We start from the raw sequence: 23851 nt of genomic DNA, 5'->3' as shown, positions 1-23851 counted from the left end.
CTGAAAGGAGTCCAGGGAAAAGTATTCCTTCATCATAGTGGATACTACTACATGGATGGCGTACATCGGTACGGCAGGTTTCGGACATTCTCCTACTTCAGGACACTTTTTGCGAGCGTTTAATTCATGATGGGATACGGAATTCATTTTTCTTTCATGAAGTTGTAAAGAAGATGACGAAGGAAGGATGATGGAAGTTCATCATCAGCCCTGCCAGTCGGACAAGACAGGATTGATCTACAAGCGTAGGATGATAAGGATTCCGTAGTACTAGTAGAAATTGGCAACTTTGCCAGTCCGTCATAGGTCTGTTTGTTCTGGTCTCCGACAAGAGTTCTTGGGGGCCCTACGCTGTGCATTTGTAACAGTCAACTGCGCCACAGCTGTTAGACCCTCTGATCTGCAGGCTGCAGCGTGTGGACAGGCATCCCCCGACTCCAGACCTCCGTCTCCCATCTTCCCCCGTCAGCAGGTTGCAGATGGGCAGAGTCAGAGGGGAGGGAATTTTGGCTCAGCCAAGCGTGGCTGTGTGTGTGACCATCAACCCGTCACAGGCTCCAATCGGCCCTTGCGAACAGACCATCAGTCAAAGCTTTTCCCGTGTCGATGGGATTCTTCGTCCAATGCGGCCTTGTCTCCCGACGAGGCATTCGCATCCCCATGACGACTGGAAAACTATGCTTCACAGACTATGGGGGGAGACAACCTGCATACGTAGTTGTATGCGGTTGGTTGCGCTGACAGTGCGGGATGGTGTACGCATTGCAGAGTCTTGGTAGGAAGTAAGTCAAGCAGGCATCAAGATTCATAGGCAGACGTGGATCATGTTCTCTACTTGACTTCTCTACGTCAGTTCTGGATCGTCCCAAGAAATGCAAACAAGAGTGCTTGCGTGTCGCCGACAAAGCGCATTGCCACCGGATCGACTGCTTCAGAACATCAAGCAAAACAGAAGAAGTTTCGGAAGTGATGGGATAGATGGATTGACTCTAATCTTGACTAAAATCTAAGTTTGGTTTAAAGGACCCTCCGCTGCTTTTTGCTCCCCGCGGCGCTTAAACCGGCCCTGCGAGGCTGCGACGTCTTTTTTAGTCTCGTTTGCTTGACGGCCCCCTTTCTTACTACTTAAATTTTTTTTCGTCAACCCCATTCCTATTGACTATTCTCTACCCAGCTGTGGTAGCTTGCGACAAGTCATCATGAAGCGCCTCTTCAATTCCTTCAGCAGGCGATCCAGTGAGTCTTCACTCTCCCACCCGTTGCTGATCGGCATGCGACGGTTGAACAATTGCTCACCTCGGAACAGGTCCCGCGCGCGACTCCCCTTCGTACCCCGAGGACTCTCCGGAAGGTATCATACTTAGAGAAGTGGTTCGTATTGATTCAAAGTCATTATTTGAGCTCGTCCAACTAACCACATCTACGGTGTATAGACCGCGTTCTGCGAATCGGGCCCCAACAGCGCCGTATGTCCCACCCTGCGGAACCCCCTCCCCCTTCCATAATCGCCCTCATTCCCATTCCCCGCCTAGTTGATAGCGACCGTACTTACAATGACTTATTCAGAATGGAGACGAGTTCGTTCACCTTCCTGCCATCGTCGAGAGCGCCGAGTCCAGCCCCAACGCCGCCCGCGAAGCCGCCCTTCGCATCTCCAAGCTGTTGTCCAATCCCGCCAAAGCCCGGAGCAATGTGCAGTACAATGCGATCATGCTCATGCGCATCCTCATCGATAACCCAGGACATACGTTCTCGCGGAACATCGACGCCAAGTTCGTGGCGACTGTGAAGGACCTCTTCCGCAACGGGCGGGATATGAACGTACACAGCTTTTTGCGGGACACGTTGGATTCTTTGGAAATGCAGCGCGCATGGGACGAAGATCTCGCGCTGCTCCTGGGGATGTGGAGCAAGGAGAAGGAAAAGTATGCTCCCAAGAATACGGGTAATGTATGTGACCAGACATCCCCCACTACTCGTTCAAAAGCATCGCCAAGCTAATCTTATGATTCCCCTACAGCCCGGCTTGACACAACCCCTGGTCCAGCCATACCGACAAACCCCGAACTACTTCAACAACGCCCCCAACCAGAACCAGCATGGCGGGTTGCCACAGCCCGAAGAGCTCTCCGCACGCATCTCCGAGGCCAAGACATCCGCGAAGCTCCTCATCCAGTTCGTCCAATCCACGCCTCCGGCCGAGATGCTCGAGAACGAGCTCATCAAAGAATTCTCCGACCGGTGTCGCACCGCCTCCCGTTTCATCCAGAACTACATCCATGCCACAAATCCCGCCCCAGACGAGGATACCCTCGTGACGTTGATCGAAGCCAACGACGAACTATCCGTCGCTCTGTCCAAGCACCAGCACGCCTTGCTCCAGGCGCGTCGCGCCCAGGGACAATCCGGCAGCCAGTCACCAGCATCATCCAGTCAGGCCTCGTCCTCTGGCGCCGTGCAACCACCAGCCCCGGCAGCAGCAGGAGGAGCTTCTGCGCCGCCGGTGCCGCCTCGAAACCAAACGCAGAGCCCGCTATCCTCGGGCTCTTCCTCGACCGCTCCGGTCCTTCCGCGCACGTATAGCAACGGCGCAGGCCGGTTTGAGTACCGATCGGAGGATTTCCAGGTGCAGAACCCGTTTGCTGATACTAGCGCACCTGCTGCTGCTACTGGTACTGTCCCCGTGGCTCCTGCGGTGTATGGTGATCAGCAACAGGCTCGCGCGGAGGGGTCATCTCCCGATTGGTGGGCAGAGGGACAGCAGCAGCAGCAGCAGCAGCGACCGGTACAGCAACATTATTAAGATTATATGGATTGTAAGGTGGTGATTTGATGATGATTATTATTATTGTTTGACTTTTTGATGTATCGATACCTTTTGTGATACCTCTACCGCGGAGTGAATTTGATTTGCCAGATGTGCTTGTTTGGTACTTTCGTACGGAGTCACTTATTGGTTACCCTATTGTCGTGATCTTGTTATCATAAACAAAGTATGGTCAGTACACAGTAGTTGATTTAGTAAGATATTGCAGTGAGATAAAAGCTTATTAGTGGGGGTTATATCATCTCGTAGTGCTTACTGCTATAGTGTTGACAATATGGAACATTGGGGAGGGACTATCTGCCTCGTGGCTTTGACGACTACTTTAACTTTTACTATTCGCTAGATAATTTGATCTAGGTGGATTGTCTTTCAATAATAGATTTATCTGATATGTATTTGTATGCTTTAAGCTATAGATGTAAGTATATACTACCGATCAGATGTTTCCATATGCGGTAGTAAACAAACATACCATCGCCATTATCCATTTACAAGACAACCCTACTACTATTTAACTAACAGCATTAAAGTACTCAGATAAATATACAATATCCTTACAGTCTAGTCCTCCCTTGAGTTATCAAAAACAGACTTATCGGGTGTTTCTTACTATACTACTACTACTACTGCTCTGCCGTGTTATAGAATAATCAGCAGCCAAGCAGCAAGCACCCTTCAATCTTGAAGACTATACGCTTAAAATCTACATCTTTACTACTCGTTTACATGACACAAACTCAATATACAGGCACATCTATTCCACACCACCAACTCTATCTATCTAACACAGCAACTGATACTAGTATATACACACCGCACCGTCTTAGTTAGCGTACTTAAGAAGAGCCTTAAGCAGGCTAGCAACCCAAGTGAGCTGCTCCTCAGCGGTACCATCAGTGGGGATGGAAACACCCGAGGAAGAAGCAGCAGCAGCAGCGCTAGAGGCAGCAACAGGGGCGACGGTAGCGCTCTGCTTCACGCTAGTAGCGAGGGTAGTAGGGACGCTGGAGGAAGCGGGAGCGACGTTGTTGGCGGTGCTAGGGGTAGTGACAGCGGCGGCGGCAGCAGTGGTGGTAGTTTGCTGGCTGGCAGCGGCGGAAGAAGAAGAAGAAGAAGACGAAGAAGAGGAAGAAGAAGAGCCAGAGCCACCAACAGTGAAGTCAATGCAAGACTCATAAGTCTGGTCAATGGAAGCAGCGTTCCACCACCACTGAAGAACACAAGCACCACCCTCGGTACACTTGTCACCGAGGTCATCGGGGATGGTGACGCTGAAGCTAGTCTCGTTGGCAGTGACACCGGTAGAGGTGGAGGCGTAGACACTCCAGTAGATCAGGGGAGAGCCGATGACGGTGTTGGAGGCAGTGTCAACGACGGAGACGTTGGCGGTACCGGTGTGAGGAGCGCGAATGTCGACGGTGAAATCGACGGTCTCACCGGCCTTGTACGAGTAGACGTTGTCCTTGTTGTCGGCGTACTTGTAACCCTTGCAGAGCCAGATGTCACAGGCGTCGGCGTCGTAGTCGCTCTGGCCCGAGGCGATCTGAAGCTCACCCTGCACGTTGCCGTAGTTGTCGGCCTCCTGGTTGTTGTACACTTGCTGGCCACAGGCCTTCTCCATGGCGCTACCGGGCATACGGGCCTGAGGGGAGGTGACGAAACCGTGACCCTGGGCAAGGGAGACGAGCCCGGCGAGGGCGAGGATGGAACCAGCCTGCTTCATTTTGGTTTGGTTTTGTAGGAAAATAAAGATAGTGAAAGAGTCTGGTATACCGGTATACCAGATGGTTTGATTCTTCAAGGAATGGAGTTTTGTGGAAAGAATGTGACGGTCACAGACCGGGAAAAAAGAGAGAGAAAGGATGAAGTGAAAGAACTTAGACAAGCCTGCGTGCTGAAGGAAAAGAAGAGAGGAAGAGATGAGGGCGACGAGATGGCCGTTCTATATAGGCCGTGGAGGGGGGCGTTCTGGACCTGAACCAAGCCTCTCCCATCATGATCGATCGTGAAACGGTTCTAGCATCGTAGAAGAGGGCCCTCCCAAAAGTCCCTGAAGATAATAATGACAGGGGAGACACTCCACCGGGAACTGGAGACTGACTGGACTGGCTCAAGCGCTGGCAGCAGCCCAGAGGTTTCATCTTGAGGGGCGTTGAAACGGTGGGTGGAGATGAATTCAACGCCGGCGGATTGACCGGGATGCTTGGCATCGCCCGGGTTTCAGCTTCATTAATGCCGCGCCTGATCACTGCCAACCATTTGTGCTCTCTCTCGGTGACCCTCCGGTTGTGCTTTTCCTTGTCTTGCTTCTATAATGCTGCTTTCCTCATTCCTTCCTTCATTTCCGAAAAGGGGCCCTTCCCCGTCATAACTGGATCTAGTCTACTCCCCCATTATGGCTTTTAGACTCGGGCCAAGGTTCGGGTTCCATCCGGAACGGCGCCAATCAAAGCCATGGCACCAGTCGGGACTCAATTTACTCCCGACAAGCATCAGCCCTGGCGTTATGGCAAGTTAGCAACAGCAGGGTTGAAGATGCTAATATTCTTTTCTTGGCTCGGACGTTGTCCACCCACATGTCTTGCCCTAGTTCATACATCTCATACCATTCACTCCTCAGGTGCTTCCTCCACTTTTCCTAGCAGGGTAAGGAGTTGTGCATATCTCTACTCCAACCAGGATGAGGATTTTTCCAAACCCTGTCCCCCGTCTTCCCCCCTACCTGGCAGGATTAATCTATTAATCAAGTCAGCAGATTTCTTTCTATTCTTGCAAGCGCGAACAGTGGAAAGGTTTCTCATGATGCCACCCGTCTGTCAATAGTGCTGTCTTCAAGGTCCTGCTGGTTGGCCAAGCGATATGGCAGGTAGTGTTTCTGCTCCTGTGCCCATCCTTTGCAAGAAGCAACAGAATACTTCCGCAGATTTCGTGAGGGTCATATGATCAATCCAATCCGCTGGTGCTAAAGTCTTAACTCGACAATATTGAGAACTGCAAATTTCCAGACACTGTCCTCCAGGTCGACCTCACACTACACTGGATGACCATACTGGTCAGCCATCGTGATCGATTCATTTCTACCAGCTCTAAGCACTCTACTTTCAAAGGAAAAGGGACTGGGGGAGATCTCCGTTCTTTACGCACATACAAATCCAAAGAACTGCAGATACGTATCCAGCATCGTACTTGCAAAACCAACCTCTTAAGAACATGAGACAGATCAATATGTGCTAACACTCAGAGGCAATAGGCACAGCTACATTGACTTCTAGTCACGCACATGGCCCCAAACCCTTCCAGCTACACGGTCGAGTCAATATAACCCTACCTACCCTACGGTTAAAAAGAACCCCGAAAGCACCACGACCTCACCAAACACTACACACACATGACTATAATCATACTTGAATCAACAAAAGACAGAGAAAGAGAGAGAGAGAGAGAGAGTAACACTACCTTCCTTTCGCTCTACGACTACACCTCCCTCTCCCTACCCCAATGAACCATTCGCACCTTAGAACATCAATGCAATGGAGTAATACCAGCATGTGTCTACCTCATACACCATCTTTTTCCAATACTATATCAACAGACTAAATAAACAACAACTAGCAAGAAAATAACCAATCAATGAACCATTCAGAAACAACCAAAAAGTAATCCAAACAGACTGACCACACATCACATAACAGTAAACAATCCAATACTCATTCATCTCCACCCCAACCATCATCCCAAGTAACCGACCTTAATCCCGTGCTGAGTGCAGGAAGAGATTCGATTCCTATTTACTAAACAATCAACAAAACAAACAATCAATAATCTTCTCAATAGACCTATTCATATTGTTATCTGATAATACCCACTGCCCACATGTTCATTCAGAGGTACTCTCTAGCCAAACTAACCAATGAACATTAACCATCTCTACAGTGGCTATTATGCTATACAACACACTACAATAAGATAATAAATGAATTACAACGGATAAAATACAATGTACAATGCAGAACAACTAAAAGAAAAAATGGAATCAATAAGAAATATAACAATCATCCATCCCTCTGCTGGGATTCACATTGTTTGTTTTGTATCCTTTGTCTCTCTCGCCGTCGTGGATAAGTCGCTAAGTTGGTTGTGTGTGTGTGTGTGTGTGTGTGTGTGTGTGTGTATTGATTGTTAGTTGATGTCGTGGCTTGGGAATGTAGGTAGGTAGGAAGGAATACTACTACGTAGTAGAGTGTGATGGTATGTGAAAGATTGAGGAGAAATTTGTTGAAAACAGATAAGAATCACTTTCAAAAAAAGATGGGTGAGATATAGTCAGAGGAGGCTGGGGAGAGATGAAGCAGTCTATCTATGTGGAAGGATTATTTTAACTATTGTCATTTATTTTTTAAAAGATTAGGAGGTCAGTGATAGAGGACATAACGAGGCCCATAGGAGAATGGAGTCTGTTCATGTCAATGAGCCATGTAAAGCGAAGGAGCTGCGATCAACTCCATTATAGTGTGATAGAAACAATCTGATCATTGACTTTTATTTCAACTACTGTATAGCCACAGGGGAAACTTCTACCGCTACACACCATAACCAGTCTCACCACCACCTCAATTACCAAGCCAGTATAGAACCAATAGATGTAACGAATGGGATAAGAATAGAAGGATAAAATGAATGGATGTAGGCAAAAATATAAATTGTGACAACAAAGTGGTATATCCGTATGTGTGTTCCCCAACAATCAATCAACCCTCCCAAATGCATCTAAGATCCCTTCCATTCAAAGGGCATCGAGAAAACAAATAACTGCTTTATCACTGTATGTATGTATTGTCTCTGATGTAAAAGCACAAATTAAATAGATGACGATTGCTCGAACAAGGCGATCGTCGAGCAGTATGTGCTCTCGTTACCCTCTTGCGGGACAAGGCCATCGCCGCTGGACGACGTGATCATGTTGGTGCTGGCCTTGGTGCTCAGCCCGTAGATGTGCACGTCGGAGCAGTCCACCTCAACAATGTTCTCTTGGCAGGACTCCGTGGCCAGGCATGTCTGCGAGTAGTTGTCGAAGAAGCTGTAGAGACCGGCACCGTAGATGTAGGTCTCGGAGCTGTTGATGATACGGAGACCCCAGGCCTTGCGGCAGGAATCGGTCGTGCAGTACGAGAAGTCGGGGTCGGACCAGGAGGTCTGCGGGGTGAAGGGAGTCAGAGCGTTGGGGTTGGCCTGGTAGTAAGGGGTCTCGGTCTGGATCAAGCCCATGAAGACGTTCTTGGCGTTGGAAACCTGGTAGTTGTACAGCTGGTTGTGTTCGGCAGCCGTGCCATACAGCCAAGCTGGACCCTGACTCTCGAGGAGGATACCGCGACCGTTGTAAATGTTAATCTGTCCGTGGCCGGAAGCGTCAAGGTCGTGGTCAGCAGTCCAGAACCAGGTGTTCTCCAGGTAGACGCTGGCATTCTGGGTGGCGTGGAAGAGGAGGAAGGCGCCAATGCACTTCTCGTTGGCTGTGGTGGTCTGGCTGGGGGTCTTCGCGCAGGTGTCGGACTGAAGCTCAGTGCCGGCAGAGCCACCGATGCGGGCATGGACATCCCACATACCAACAGAGCCTTGGGAAGCGGCTTGGAGGTTCCACTGCACCAGGATGGCACCAGGAGCGGGGCCCTTGGTCTCCAGGACGAGGTCACTGATCTCAACGGAGCCAGACTCACCGGCCTCACCGACCTGGAGCATCGGGATAGGGTTCTTCTGGTCCGAGAACTTGTCGCCATACGCCATGAGCATGGGCCACACCTCACCAGTGATCTTGATGTTCTTGGGAACCTTGATGGTATCGGTGATGATGTAGGCACCGTGGTCGAAGTACACGATCTGGTCCTCGGTGGCGTTGTTCAGGACACTCTGGATGATAGCAGTGTCATCGGTGGTACCGTCACCCTTGGCACCGGCCGACTTGACGCTGACGAAGGACGAGGCGGCATACGACCCGTACAAAGGCTTGGACTTCTCGAAGACACTGCCAGAGCTGGTAAGGAGAGAGCTGGCCATGGCCTGGGAGGGAATTGTGGTCTCGATACGGGTCTTGGTGACGGTCTTGGTTGAGCACTGGCCGGTGGAGTTGCTGGAAGTACCGAAGTAGGAGCCGGAAGACGAGGTGCTGGTAGCAGCCGAGGCAGAGCCGGAGCCCTGGGCGACGACGGAGGCACCGGCTGACTGGGAGGTAGGCTCAGCAGGAGTCGAGCCAGCAGAAGTTCCGGCAGCAGGGACAGAAGCCTCGTTGGTGGCCGTGGTGGCCTGAGAGGTTTCACTGTCAAAACCTTCCCAGCTGTAGCTACCAGCGGCGGGGTACTGCACAGACATGGATGACAGAGGCACCACACCAGCAGCGGCGGTCGTCGTCGAACCCTCCGCTCCGACGTCAGAGGCAGTTCCGAACGAACCCGCAGCAGTTTCAGTTGCGTAGTCGGCACCGCAGGCTGTGATGGTCTCGGTGATAGTCTGGGTAATCACCTGAACATCCTCGGCCTGAACGGCAGGGGAGCGCTTGCTGACGGTGCTGTTGTTGTTGCTGTTGCTGCTGCTGCCCGGGGTGTAGACATTGCCCTGTACATAGTTCGAGACCACGGACCCACCCTTGAGGATGGTGTCGCCGTTCACGCTTGCAATGGCAACTGTTGAGCCGGTGAAGTCGACGTTCTCGAGGACAAGGGCACCACCACCGGTGGGAATGCTGTCGCTGCTGAAGGCAGTCACGACACCAATAGGGGTGCTGGTGAACGTGCTGTCCAGCATCAGGACGGACCCCACGGTCTGGTTGGACGGAGATGCGGACATGTTCAGGCCGACCTGGCAGTTGTTGATAGAGACGGACTTGAAGGTCCAGGCCCAGTTCCAGTTCATGTAGATGGCGGTGTTGCAGTCGTTGAAGGTCAGGTTGCGAGTGGTGAACTGCTGGTTACCAAAGAAGGCACCGTAGTTACCGCCGTTGAAGGTCAGGTCGGACATGAAGCCACCAGATCCGTTGTCCATGAAGATACCCTGCTGCTTGTTGTTGCTGCCACCCTTGACCATCTCGAAGCGGATGTTCTGCAAACTGGTGGCCTGGCCGACCTGCCAGTGGATACCAGCACCCGAGGATGCGGGCATAGCAGTCAGATCAATGACAAAGTTGCGAACGGCACGGAAGAAGTTGTTCTGGTTGGTGTACCAGTTGTCGCCATTGCTGTCATAGGGGTCCGCATCAATGACGGCCATACCGCTGAAGCTCGAGGCAGCCTTGAGGACGGGCAGGTCGTTGGCATCTCCGACCATCTGGGTGTAGTAGTACTGCACGATGGGCTTGGACACCACGTAGGTACCGGCGGGGAAGTACACCAGGGCCGGGGTGGTGGTAGACGAGTCACAACCGGAACCGCACCGACCACCAGACGAGATAGCCTTGTTGATAGCATCAGTATCATCAGTGGATCCGTCACCTGTAGTAGTCAGCATCAAATACCAGCCATGTAAGGAGGTCTGACTCACCCTTGGCACCATAGTCCTTGACGTTGCGGTAGATTGCATAGCTGCTCGTGGTGTTGCCAAAGGGCACAGTACCCTGACGCTTGATGGTTCCAACCCAGTAGTCGGACGCGCGCACCGCCAGATGCGATGTCACGTCGACAGACCCGGCCGTAGGGACAGCATTGACCAAGGCCACTGGCACACTCAGTAGCAGACAGACGTACGACACAAACAACATGATGGAAGTGTGGAGAGACGCCATCGTCAAGACAGCGAGGTTCACTGAGCCGGCAGAGAACTGAAGAGAGAGAAGGGACAGTAATATAGTAAGGAGGAACGCTGACGAGCGACCAACACTTCAGTAACCAGTACTGAAGAAATATCCAGACAAGATCGTGTGAGCACCAACAGAAGTGGTCTGTCACACGACGGGGTCAGACGGTAGACTGGATAGGATGTTGTAGTTGGAGTAGTAAGTAGGGAAGAGCAAGGAATGTATGGGGGCGCAAATCAGCCGCCAGGGGAGAAGAAATAGTAGAAAAGGAATGAATGTAATAAAACACACAAAACACAACACACACAGCAAGACAGTAACACTCGGAAACTGCCTCTTTTTCCCACGACACAAAGACAGACACAACTGACGAGGGAACGAAAGGACGGGGGAAAGAGAATAAAAAGAAACGACAAAGCTAGGTATGTGAACGGAACGGCCGAAGTAAATGAAGGTTATTACACCCGGGATAAAGTGGAGGGGGGAGGGAACAGAAGATTTGCTGGCACCCGCGGGAGGGACCAATGGATCCAGGCACACAAACTTGCCCCGTTCCTGACCCGACGATTGGTTCTGGCTGGACTGCGATGCCTTGTCCGTCGCTGGAAATTACTGCTTGACTATCGCCAGATGGTGGAGGTCCGACTGCAAGAAAAGCTGCTGAAGGTCCAATCACGCGCCCCGATCGCTCCACTCACACCAATTAGCTGCGATAGTCGTCGTCTGCCGACCGCTGCTTGAAACGCCTGGGTCAGGGGATGAAACGAGTCGATAAAGCACTAGACGGGGGTTAGTCGGGATTCATTGGTGGCAATCTTTCTAGCGGTCGCTTGCTATAGACATGATATTCCTCGTAGCGGGCGTATTGCCCTCTGCCGAACTGGCTGGAGTCATGCATGGTGGGCCATGCAGAGAGCTTATGTGTGGTGAAGATGGTGGTAATGGTGGGGAGAAAGTGCGGGAGGGAGAGTCTGCAATGGACTAATTTACCTACCGAAGCTCGCGTGTGTAGTTGTATACACTCACACACACACGCACTACTATACTAGTCCTACTCCCCAATGCTGGTGGGCCAGATAGTCTAGGCTGCCGGATATTCAAGGAACGACCGAAGAGAGCGAATGGCAGAGAGTCGTGGGACTCTCTACTAAACCGTAACTAGTGACTGAACGAGGGATAGGCTACCTCCCAATGCTGCGTAGGCGACAAAGAAAACGAACGAAATCTGATCCGATCCGAAAAGCACAAGCCCAAGGAATCGGAAAAGGAGAGGCGGAGGTGGCAGGAAGAGGAGGAGGAAACAAGCCAAAGGAAAAGATCAAAAATCTCCAGTCGATCAGCGGACCCGGTAGGCTAATATACCTGGCAGGGTTTTGATCAACAAATTCGCCGTGGCCCAGATCGAAGACAACTGGGAATTTCAATCGCTCGGCCATGGCTGCAGAGCCGATCGTCCGGCATGGCTTGTTGCTGGAATTCGCCTGTTTGACAGCGCGCCAGGGCAGCGAGCTGGTCGCTACGCACTAGACTCAGGCATTGGTATGGATGGCGAACCCTGTGGACGGAACAACACCTCCTCTGCCATGCTGCATTTGACCCGCCATATGGTATGTCTCGATGGGGACGAAATGTCGGGCTCTGCTCACCAGGTTTTCCACTGTGATTACAGTGCTGGGGGAGGCTGCCTGATTGAGCAGGTCTAGACATTCCTCGTGGTCCATTGTTCCCCCGACGCCAGTCTGGGCAGTAATGTCGGTGCTCCCGGGCAGCCGTGGCATCCTCATCTCGATAAGCTTCACTTGCTGCGTCAGATATATCTAATCCATGGCGAGAAAGCTAATTGTTCCATTGGCATAGCCATAAGTACGTATACTCTCGGCGGATTATACTTTTGTACATGCTGTTTTAACTGTAGAATTAGTCGTCAGCCAGTCCCTTGGATTCAAGGTTGGTAGATACCTTGACTCAGGCGGGAAGAGAAAAAAGGTTGGTCCTGCATGGACGGGTGGGCCCGGGCGAGGGAAAGAGAGGCGAGAAAGTGAGAGCGCTGAGGGGGGATCATCCAGGGGCAAAATCCAGAAATTAACTAACCACTTCTCTCCCACCAATAAAGAATGGGTTAAGGGTTAACCGGTGCCTACAACTTGAATCTCCTTCTCATATAGAGTACATGATACTACAAAGTAGATAGATAGCCAAGTCCACGGTCCCCCATATGTCTCAGTCTTCCCGTCTCTTTTCCCCTCGATCGAGATAAAAATATCCTACAAGGTGGGTAAGGAATCAGTGCACCAAGCTTTCCGCAGAGGAGACAGTCTTCTTCCTTAATTAACCCAACCCGACTGATCGGCCGCTAACCTTGGGTCGTGGTCTGCCCGTGAAACACCTAGTCATCAACTAGTCTAGCCTCGGCAGCAGCAGCAGTAATCACCTGCATGGTCCAGAAAGTTGTACAGCGTTGCGGACTCGACCAAAAGTCCTGATTATCTAGACGGTCGGCCCGGAAGCCGGATTGTTTGTTGAACTCCGCCATGTTTGGATGATTTGGCTAGACAACGATTCTGGGTTTGGAACGCGTGAAGAATGTGTGCGGTGCCCGTCTGATCCCGCCGCGGCATCCCTTGGCACAAGGAGTTATTTGACGCGTCCATTCCGGGCAGGAAAAAGACCAAGGTTCCTCAAGCATGGTGCTGCAGGAGTAGGCGCTGAACAATGTGTGTCGGGAAAGCGTGATATTTGGCCTGCAGCCAGTGATTCCAAAAGTGCCCTGACTGCGCTACTGCGGTCTATATATGCAAGTTGGCTGCAGGTGCCGTGCAGATGCTCGCCCCGAGTCATCTGCCTTCCCCGGCCTCGCGCCTTGACTGGCCGCCCACCGCCTCCGTCCGCATCACTCGACCCCAAGCCATTCTTTCTCATCTTGCGCCAAGGAGAGAGAATCTGGGGCGTGACGAGCTTTCAACCTTTTGGCACTGAATGACTATCCTGTAATGGGGTGTGTGGTTCGTCCATATCAACAACATACTACAGTTCTTCCAGACCAAGGTCCTAGGCGGACCGATCCGCCCGTCCACCCTTGGTAGCCATCATCGCAGCGGCCGCCAGCATTGGGTTTACTTGAGAGCTTCACGAATGACCGATGCAAGTCGACGCACCCCCTCTTCGAGTTTGTCCTCCCGCTCCCACGCGAAACAGAGGCGCATGCCGTCGTCAAAGTCGTTCTTGTCTCCTGCCGCATCTCCATCTATCCGAAAGACATTACCAGATGCTACGATCAAATTCTGTTCGCGCAGTGCGATGGGTACAAGCTCGCTGGACCGTAATGGGTGTGGGAGCCGGAGCCAAATAAAATATCCCCCTGCCACATCAGGAACTGGAGGGAGCCCCACGCCGAGGGGAACAAGATGCTCACGTATGGAAGATATCATCCGGTGATAGCGGCGGGCGTACGCCGGTTGCAGAACATCGCCAATGAAGTCTTGTACAATCCCCGTGGGGAACAGCTGCGCAATGATGGCGGCGCACATATGCGACGGTGCGCCTCCGGATCGACTTGAGCCTCTGTCCAGGGAAAAGTTAGCCTACCAGGTAGGGGAAGGTAAAGCAAGGGACAAGCGAGAGCAGCCAGCAAGACCACCTCACGGGATCACCCACGCTTGTGACAGACCATACGCTACCTTCTCGGTAGCCTCCGCCCAACCTGTCCGCATTCCGGGTCCGAGCAGCTTGCTGAAACTTCCATTGCTCACCACATTACCCCAGTCATCCCCGGGTCCCCCATCCAGATACCGGTCCACATCCACCAGACGGGGTAGGTGCGCCCTGTTGGGCTGCGGTAATGTCTTGGCTGGGTCTGGTGACCACTGAAGGAAGTCATAGACATCATCGGCGATGATCAAGGCGTCAAATTCTCGCGCAAGACGAACCAGATTCTCCCGATCAGGCAAGGACATGGTGAGCGTCGACGGGTTGGAGAAAGTCGGGGTAGCATAGATGACATGCTTGTAGACTTTACCCCATGGCCTAGTAGGTTTGTAGTTCTGTAGGAGTCAGTCATATGAGCCACTTCAGTCCCCATGAAACCTCAAAGGCAGGACGTAAACGTCCATCTGCAGACCAAAGCAAACCAACGTACCGGTGCGTTATTATTTTCCCTCCTTGCCCGCTCCTCGGCAATAAGCAGCTCCTGTCGGAGATAGGCCAAATCCAACCCCGCATCACTCTGGGGAACGGCCCTCAGGCGACCAGAGAACCCGGAATCATCGAAGATGCGAAAGGATAGATGATAGGCGGGTGCGACCATCCAAACATTGCGTGTGTAGACAGGATCAGTAAAGACCTGCAGAATACAGGCTACATTCTGACTGGCGCCACCCGTGATGCAAATGCGTTCGGGAGTGATGCGGTCGCGTGGCTGGTAGAACGTCGTTAGCCAGCGAGCGATGTGTTCGCGCAACGGCTGGTACCCTTCATCAGGGCCATACATCAAGGCCGGTGTCCAAATGGCCGGGGTGGCCAACACTTTCGCAGAGGCCTCAGCCAAGGCCGTCGTGGGCAGCAAGGCGGGGTTGGGCCAACCACGGGAAAGATCGACCTGCTCAACGTCCATGATGTTGGTTGGTTGGCTGCGTGACAGGTTCAGGGGAAAAAAAAAAAGTAGTAGTAGATAGTATTTCTTTGAATACTACTAGTGATTAGATCGGTGACTTGAATTGATTTGGGTAATGAGTAATGGTAGTCGTCAGAAGCTCCAATATGCGGGGCCTGGCACGTATAACAGCAAGTTATATATTATGTGTTGTCTCAGGTAGTGATGTGGTTTGTCTTCCCTCGCTATATAAATTGATAACGTTAGAGTGACTCTGGATGATGAACGACTCTACTTTCCCAGATTAGTCCTTGGCAGTCACTAAAGAAGTTAGTGGACTTGATTGGGGTGCTATAGTATCTCTATCCAGTCACAAAATTAGTAAGTCAATGATGACTCGTTATTCAAGAGAAAAGCATCGCGTAAGTAAGCGGATCAGGAGGGGCATCCATCCATGACTTTGGTGTGACTTTGGCTTCTGGAAGCAGTCTAAAGGGGGGAACAACGGAAGTTCCGTAGCCGACGGGACCAAGTCACGGGGTACTTGTTCAGGGCGCGGGGCAGATCCTGTCTTCGCACCGCCCGATGCCGGTGCGGCATCTTCAGGGCGCTCGGTCACTCCCCGTCAGGAAAGAGGAAGATGAAAAGAACGGGCTAGTTTTAGAGATTAGATGGAGCAAATTCCAGAGGTGTAGATTATCCATAGTCTGTACGAAATATAAAATTATTGAGTATGATTATAATTATCCATTATGCAATAATTAACTATTGGGAACGGTTGATTGAAGTTGAGAAACCTTGACCACAGTCGTAGAACATAGTAGCCCGAAAGGGGTTTGGCTGCTCGGGAGTTATGCAAAGGATGCGTGAGGCGGGCGCTCCGAGAATACAGATGGGGTACTATACATAAATGTGCTGCCTGAGGTCCCAAGGCCCAGATCAATAAGGATGACACGTCCATTCCCCAAAGTAAAACACCCATGGCTCACCCGGATCAATCGAAACGGACTACGGGGTCAAAGACCCGATCGGACAACGTCAACCTAGGCATCACTTTCAGGATGCAGTTACTTACGTATGTCCGAGTGCGTGGCTTCTATTTCCATGTCGGGTAATGCAGGCACAGCGCTAGAGATGAAGTATCTCTCTTCTGAGTTTTCCCCGTACAGTAGCGCCGCTGGTTAGCGCCTCTACTAAAGCAGGCAAGCCAAGCAAGGGAAAGAATCGCATAGAAAAGAAAAGGAAGAAAAAGACAGAGTAGTGAGTAAGTACGGAGTAGATACTAGCAAACAGATTGGAAAAAAATAATGAAAAGTAAAAGTAGGTACCACGAAGGACCAGTGGTAATGGCTACTATTCTTAGCTTCTCCCTCCCTCTCTCTCTCCCGCCTCTTTTAGGTCTAGTAGCTTAGATCTTCCCAATAAGTTGCCTCTCTGGCAGGACGACTAGTAGATATTTTTCTCTTGTTTATTACTCGCCAGTCCAATGAAAGAGGACAGGGCAAGCATGGCGTACTGATCTATCCATCGATTGGTACTGATGAACGATGGCGAGCTGTCGCTTTTCTCTGCAGTGGAAATTGTCGGCAGGTTTTCTCGCTTGGCTGGATTCCAGTGCGACGTGCCAGCGGCAACTCAAGGTATGTTGTGTGAGTTTGTGGTAAGCATGGCGGAGTCCGATAGCCCCTGGATCGGAGATGCCAATCCACCTGTCATGGCTCCGGCGCCTCTCCTTTTGTCACAGACTTTCCGGTTGTAGACTAAGGTCGTAATCGCGCAGGTTCTGACTGGGCCAGAAAGGGGAGAGTGCGCTTTTTTCAAACTACTATTACTACTAACTTAGAAGAGGGACCGTGTAGACGGACCCAAGCAGACTATATATTAAATGAGGTAGACAAGTCAGTCGGAAACATGACCGACCAAGGAAACGGATCGAGTCCCGTCCATGGTTGGCCGAACCGGAGAAGAGAGAGGGGTGGAAATCAATGGCTGACTCTGAAAGGAGAATCAGACTATGAATGAGGAGATCCAACTTATGAATGGGAAAGCGCTTGAATCGGAGAGAGTGGATATCTGCCGAGATTCCGTCATCCGATCATCAGTCCGTATTGCAATTCCTGAGGCTGCAGGCACAACGCCCTGCGAGAGCATGAATGCGAATCGCAGAGAGGAGAGGCTGACGATGGATGTCACAGGGAAAAAGGTAAATTCTCAGGACAACAAGGGGAAACGTACTACAAAAGGTCCCAAAAAAGTAACAGCATAAACAAAATCATTGATGCAACCCCATGCAGTGAATGAATGTTTCTGCCTTGAGTGAGTGAGGTACTATACTTACTTACAAAGTACATGCACCACCCGTGGGCACAGTAAGCAATGTTGCTCTGCTGCTTAAGCTACTACCAACCACGCAACAGAAGCCAAGAGAGAGCTGGGGATCAGGAGAATAAATAGAACGAACAACTGGCAGCCTTAGTAGTAAGTATTGAGAAGGAAATGATTAGTTGCAGACAACTCGTCCCGAACCCCCACGACAATTGCATGGAAGGAGGAGAGGAGGGCCCCGTCGCATCCTGACTGGCTCTGACCCGATGAGCATCAGCCTCCTGAACCAGAAACACTGCACTGCCTCTGGCCAGCCCACTCACACTCACATTCACTCACACACCTTGCGCCCAACGAACAGAGTGCGAGTTAAGCTAACAACTCCCCTAGTCTCCAGTCTCCAGTAGGAAACCCACGGATGGAGGGGTTAGGGAGAGTTTTAGTTGGGAAACAAACGGGAGATGGCGAGGAGAGCCAAAGGAAATGAGATCATATAAAGTGGTTCGATGGCAACCTCCGTTGGGCTTAAGTTATTTACTCCGTACAGTAGAAGAAACTGCTAAGAGCAGCATTCCCCACTGGTCGAAACCCACCGGAAGCCCGAAGAACGAACAGCAGACCAGCTAAACTGGCCCTAGAACATCAGGATCATTATATTATCCAACACGAACTGGTGAATAATAAGAGGAACCACTGCGCTTTTTAGCTCTTCCTAGTTCGGGTCCTGCTGGATTTACTTCGGCTCTATAAATCATCACCATCATCACTTTGAGGGGGGGTCTCCCTGGAACCCTTCTGGTTGATTTTCCCTTCTTCTTCTTCCACTTTTCCCCCATCCCCTAACCACTACACCACCACCGAATCATCAATCACATCATCCGTAGCAGAGGTTGTGATTTGACTCTGATGCACAATCAGAGTTCCTCAATCCCTCCTGCTGCCGTGGCTCCACTCGTGGGTTAAAAATACTCGTCCATTGGAGGGCTTAATAATAACCTGTTGCCTTCAATAAACCATACCAGCCTTTTCCCTCTCTGGGTAACATCAATACTTACTCAGTCCTCACTGACTTCTGTTTCTCTCCCCCCTCTTCTGTTTTGCGTCTGTTCGCTAAGTTCCCGTCTCGTTGGGTTTTTATTTTTCGATATTATTCTATTTTTCATTTTTTATTCCTTCTTTCTTGTCCTTCGTTCGGGTTTCTTGGGAGAATAATTTTTCTTTTTTACCCTCTCTCGATATTATTGCCTTCATCTCAGTCCTTTTCTTTTCTTTTCTTTTTTTTTTTTCTTTTCAAGAAAAAAGATCCTCTCTCGCTGCTTCTGGCGATAGCCTCAATTTCTCCCCTTCAGCTGTCTCCTCCATTTTTTGCTGCTGTATCCGGCTTCCGCGGAGAGAACCACCAAACAAACCACCAGCCCAGAAAACCTTTCCTCATTCCTCCCTCCTCACTCTCCCCCCCTCTTTCTGGATCCCTCCTGCCGATCCATTTCTCAATCCACGTCGAGCGACTTACACCAGTCGCCCGCCGCGGATTCTTCGTTCAAACCCGTCTGCTGTCTAGAGGGTTTTTGCATGGTTGGCCGCATTCTTGCTTTCTGTACTTGTTAAGGTAAGTGCCGTCCCTGCCACTGCCAGCGCCTGGTGGTGCTTCCCCGTCATACTTCCCCTCTACCCGACGGTGTGTCTTCGTCTCGACTTCCTGTCTTTCCTCGTCACCCCCCCAATTGTTTGTCCACGGCTTTGTGCACACTCTCCATTGCGCCCGGGGAACTGACCCTTCTCTTTTGCCCCCCCAACTAGCCAGCGGCCTTGAAGATGCTGTCTGCTCCGGTCAAGTCCGCCAAGCGCATCTCGTCCCTGTTTTCCCTGGGGTCCAACAGGGATAGCTCTATTCCATCATCGCCTGCATCTCCGAACCTTCCGAAACCCTCCTCCCCCGACCAGCTGCCGCAGGATGCACGCCCGCGAAGCGCCTCCCGACCCATTCGTGCAGTCTCCAACCCTCAAAGCGACTATGCAGACGCTCGGACGCCCGTATCCCCCATCCCCAACGATGGCTTCGACCTGGATGAACCGCTGCAGCCACCCCCGTCGCTACTGGCTGTGAACCAGGACCTGGCCAACAGCGCTCACAACTCTCCAGATGGCAGGCCCCAGAGCAGAGGTCGCGGAAGAAGTGGCAGTCGACCCTCCAGTGCCGCGGGTCTGTTTGTACCCGGTTCAGGTCCCGATTCGCGCCCCGGAACCCCTTCATCTTCATCGAAGAGACGGAGCTGGATGCCTGGACGGGCGCGCGCGAGCTCTGTAGATCCCCGACCGGCCACTACCACTGCGGGACCCAGTGCCTGGATTGCCGGGTTGGAACAAAAGATCCTCTACGATCTGGAGCCTTTGGCCCGGGGAGACCAGGTACGTACTGAAACCGCCTTGAGCTGTTGTGCGAAAACGCTACAGGGGGACTTTCCCTGACCTTTTCGTAAGTTCCTGGCTAACTGTAACCTCTTGGCTAGATTCCCGAACTCTGGAACGAGAGTGGTGATACCTATGTCTATCTGTTCCCCCAGAACACCGGCAGACCTGCCTCCTTCAAAGTCCACCGCACGGTTTTTGTTGAATCACCATCACTACGTGATTTGGCTGTAAGCAACGATGTCAGAAATCTCAACGCCCTCGACCAACAGACTCGCACAATGTCGTTGAGCAGCCCCGTGGCTGGTCCGGGTTCGCCTCCGTTGACACCTCAGGATCCCTTGGCCGAAAATGACAACGACAGCTCCGGTAGCAGGAGAATGGCGTATATGGAGGATGACGGCCAGGATGAGTTCCAGGAGTTCCATCTCTATCTTCCAATTCCCTTGAACAGCGACGTGTCCAGCCCCAGTAGTCGGATCTCGCAGGAGGACACCGAAACCCTCCTTTTGTTCCGCAACCTTTTTGCATTCCTATTGGGACAATCTTTGATCGCTACCTCCCGATCACCCTCGCTCTTTTCGATCTTCATGGACGTCGCTACACTGCTGTCCCGGTTCGAGTTTACCAACTTCGATCATACCAACTTCGGCGAGACGGCAACTACCAGTTTCGGAAACTACTGCGAGGAGCTGAGGCTAGCTGATGTGCGGAAGAGTCGTGAGAAGACCATCGAGGCTATTGTTCTTGGAGAACGACTCCGCTTCTTCCCCCTCTATCTCGAGGGATTCGTGCATGGAGTCGGTAAGCTGGACGAACTGAAGCAGCTGAGAAGCCCCAAGTATGGCCTCATCAGCCCTGTCACGCAGAAGCGATTGGAGCGTGGTTTCATCGACCTGGATACTCGTCTGCGTGTCCTGTACAGTAAGCTTGATGACTTCGATTTCCCTTCCGTGTTCTCCGGTTTCGCCAACTCGGCTACTTCGGCCGAAAGCAAGGTCGTGCGGTTCAAGAACTGGAAGATCGCATTTATGGAGTTCCGGCGATTCACCATGCAGTACTACCGGCAGAAGTACGGCTCGTGGCCGCCCAAAGCCCGCTCCAAGAAGAATCAGTTCGAAGAAAGCGGACTCAATCGCCAGGTTGTCCGGGATCTCTACAATGACTTTGCTAACCTTTACGACATGCTGGTCGATCGTAACTCCCTAACCACTCGGACACTGGACATGGCTGCGGAAGGATCTGAAACGTCGGACCCTGATGAAATGATGACCCGGGCCCTCCGACAAATTATGAGCGAGTACGATCGGAGTACACCTCCTGTCCAGCCACCAATTCCTTTTGACATTCCGCAGTACCCCTCACTGCAGGCCCTGGAGCGGAAGCCCATGGATGCTAAGAAGGAGGCCAAGAAGAAGGCCAAGAAGCTCAAGGACGCAGACATCAACGCTGTGCTCATGGACTCGTATACACGGGAGGCTATGAAGCCGACACCCTTCATCGAGGCCTTCATGCAGTTCGAGCGTCGATGCGCCCACGGAAAGACTGTCAACGACATGATCGATTTCCGGTGTGGCCAATGGATCTTCCTCTACTGTGTTATCCAATCGCTGCCCCTTGTCGTTGTTGATGTTCAGGATGTCAAGTACGTGGATGGGGTGGAGTACTTCCTCTGCATTGCCCCTCGCGGCGGTGCGCCCTGGATTGGTGGCGATAGCAAGACCGCGCGCAGCTGGTTTGGTGTCGCAGGTGGAGCTGGTGTTGTTAGTCTGCCCTCTGACGTTGTGATCAACGGAGTAGAGGGTATCTACCGACGCAGTCACTGCTGGCAAGTGGCCGAGCAGTGGGCAGAGAAGGATGCAATCTTGGCCCCTCCGACCATTGAAGATCCATACGACAACGAGTCGTCCCTTTCTTCCCCTTACCAGGCGCAACAGTCGTCGGCAGATTCGTCCTCCGAACAGCCGCAGCAGCTGCAGCAGCAACAACAGGGACAAGGGACTCCCCTCATGAGCCCCACTGGCCTCACACCACCACCGGCTATTCCCCGACTGAACTCTCCTGGTATGAACCGGAGGGCGGAACATCGTCATTCGATCTACCCCGGTCTTGAGGCTCTGCCGCTACCCATGGGCGTAGCCCCGATGGAAGCCCCGGCTCGGCCCATCAGTCGGTTCAACCCTAACATGAGTTTTGACGATATCCTCAAACAGGTTCCCAACCAGAAGAAGAAATAAAAAAGTGCTGCGTCTTCGTGTGTGTATAATGTCTTTAGGGGGACCCTGCGCATTTTGTGTCCCCTTTTTGTTCTCAGCTGTTCTCGATCTTTGTTTTTTATTTCCTCATCTTCTTTCCCCACCACTGCATTACTAACCATGGTCGTTTCAGCTTTTGTGTTCTGTTGTCCTTGCACTTTCCTTTCTTGTTTCTATTGCAAATTTTCCTACCACTAGTAATGGGCGTGCACAAGTGACTTTGAAGCAAAAGGCTGGAACGGCGTAAATGAGCATCTATCTGAATCTTTTTTCCCGGGTCAGAAATAACAGGCAAGACACGGCCGAATGTTTGATATTCGGCAGCATGCACGCATTGGACCGATGACATTGGAAGCATGACTTGTTTTCTTTTTTTGATTATTTTCCTCTCCACCATCTCTGCCACGTCCCTCCTTCGATCGCATAGCCTGGCTTCGCTCCCTTGCCTTGTGCTTTTAATTTTGGCCGTTGTTCTTTCCATTGCCCTCGGTGACTGTGAAGGACAGCCCCCCATTTGTGGTTATTTACTATTAGTCACTCCTAGAAGGGATAGAGATAATAGGTCCATGTGGGACCGATTAATATACTAGTGTACCTCTTTCGGTGATGATTGGGTTATGACATGAAGCCTTCCGAATATTGCAAGAGTAATCGCGTAGAGCATTGCGCAATTTGTCGATGGTGGATCGGGTACGTAGCATATTGCGATAATTGTTGCACTCCTTTGATGGCTTTTGATCATGTCCTCGTTCTTCAGTCGTAGTTGAATATGCTACACCGGTTGTCATGTGAGTTAGTTCATGGTCATCCTTGGTGTCGTATCAATGTATCTATGTCCCTACGAGTATGAGCACTACAAAGAAGACAATTGAGGTAATCAAATTTGATTCTCATTGGCCCTGGTTCATGCTATCTAATCCAAAATACTAGAATCATCACTTGATCTCAGATTATGAATCTTGCCAGAATGTGTGAAATTCAAGGGACCGTGGTATGTGGGCCACCATCCTCCCTCCATTCCTTCTTTTGTCCGCCCTTGCCCTTTTTTAATCTTATTTGAGAGCTGGAGTATATGTTTTTTCCTATTAAATTATCGATGTTAGTCTAATCATATTTGTCTTTGTTATGTTCTTATGAATCTGTTTATTTATTTGGATTTTCCACTGTCGCATGCACAACTGGATAGGTTAACCCTGGGCGGGGGAAGGAACCATGGTTGTTGGTGCATCGTGCACGGGATACTGGACTGTCCGATTAAGTTTCGACGCTACCAAAGTATCGATATTGCTTGTGTGGGCTGGAGATAAGAAAGAGGCAGGTCTCCATGAAGAAGTTCCTCAATTATCTAGCCAGTGAGATAATAAGATTTCTTTTTATCCTGTGTTATCGAATGTCACCTTCTGATGCCTGCAATTGTCACGTGTAATTTGGCATGAGTTGTGGGATTATTTGCTCTTCATCTTCAACTTCGGCCTCAATTTCAGTTCCCTGTCGGCGGGGAATAAGAAAGTCTGAGGTGAGCCGAGAAACTCGCCGAATGCTGCAAATAATCATTACGGGATACTTTTCTTAGGGTTCATGAACGAGTATGGTCCAAGACCACCGCATGCATCCAGACGCCTGTCAGGAGTCTGGCCACGCAGGAACAGCGCTATCGCTAGTGAAGG

General features: G+C 51.2%; 5 protein-coding genes across 5 annotated transcripts; 2 read left to right on the top strand and 3 right to left on the bottom strand.

The window, feature by feature from the left end:
* Nucleotides 1-1199: 1199 nt before the first annotated feature.
* Nucleotides 1200-2803, top strand: AKAW2_10371A (uncharacterized protein; the record flags this gene model as incomplete). The annotated part of the gene is made up of 5 exons (XM_041686446.1): nucleotides 1200-1236; nucleotides 1307-1371; nucleotides 1434-1466; nucleotides 1567-1950; nucleotides 2021-2803. 5 exons carry the CDS (start codon nucleotides 1200-1202, stop codon nucleotides 2801-2803), a joined length of 1302 nt encoding a protein of 433 aa, XP_041537091.1.
* Nucleotides 2804-3650: 847 nt separating this feature from the next.
* AKAW2_10370S (lytic polysaccharide monooxygenase) lies at nucleotides 3651-4550 on the bottom strand (the record flags this gene model as incomplete). The annotated part of the gene is made up of 1 exon (XM_041686435.1): nucleotides 3651-4550. The coding sequence occupies one exon, from the start codon at nucleotides 4548-4550 to the stop codon at nucleotides 3651-3653; it is 900 nt and encodes a 299-aa protein (XP_041537090.1).
* A 3134-nt stretch (nucleotides 4551-7684) lies between these two features.
* Nucleotides 7685-10571, bottom strand: exgO (exo-beta-1,3-glucanase Exg0; the record flags this gene model as incomplete). Its single annotated transcript, XM_041686423.1, has 2 exons — nucleotides 7685-10305; nucleotides 10355-10571. The coding sequence occupies 2 exons, from the start codon at nucleotides 10569-10571 to the stop codon at nucleotides 7685-7687; spliced, it is 2838 nt and encodes a 945-aa protein (XP_041537089.1).
* A 3149-nt stretch (nucleotides 10572-13720) lies between these two features.
* Nucleotides 13721-15216, bottom strand: AKAW2_10368S (aminotransferase-like domain-containing protein; the record flags this gene model as incomplete). Its single annotated transcript, XM_041686412.1, has 3 exons — nucleotides 13721-14168; nucleotides 14262-14647; nucleotides 14743-15216. 3 exons carry the CDS (start codon nucleotides 15214-15216, stop codon nucleotides 13721-13723), a joined length of 1308 nt encoding a protein of 435 aa, XP_041537088.1.
* Nucleotides 15217-19335: 4119 nt separating this feature from the next.
* Nucleotides 19336-22166, top strand: AKAW2_10367A (uncharacterized protein; the record flags this gene model as incomplete). Its single annotated transcript, XM_041686401.1, has 2 exons — nucleotides 19336-19929; nucleotides 20031-22166. 2 exons carry the CDS (start codon nucleotides 19336-19338, stop codon nucleotides 22164-22166), a joined length of 2730 nt encoding a protein of 909 aa, XP_041537087.1.
* Nucleotides 22167-23851: the final 1685 nt, after the last annotated feature.

The sequence above is a fragment of the Aspergillus luchuensis genome, chromosome 1, assembly GCF_016861625.1.
Source record: "Aspergillus luchuensis IFO 4308 DNA, chromosome 1, nearly complete sequence".
In the NCBI taxonomy this organism is placed as follows: domain Eukaryota; kingdom Fungi; phylum Ascomycota; class Eurotiomycetes; order Eurotiales; family Aspergillaceae; genus Aspergillus; species Aspergillus luchuensis.
This window is presented reverse-complemented; position numbering and strand designations above follow the sequence as displayed.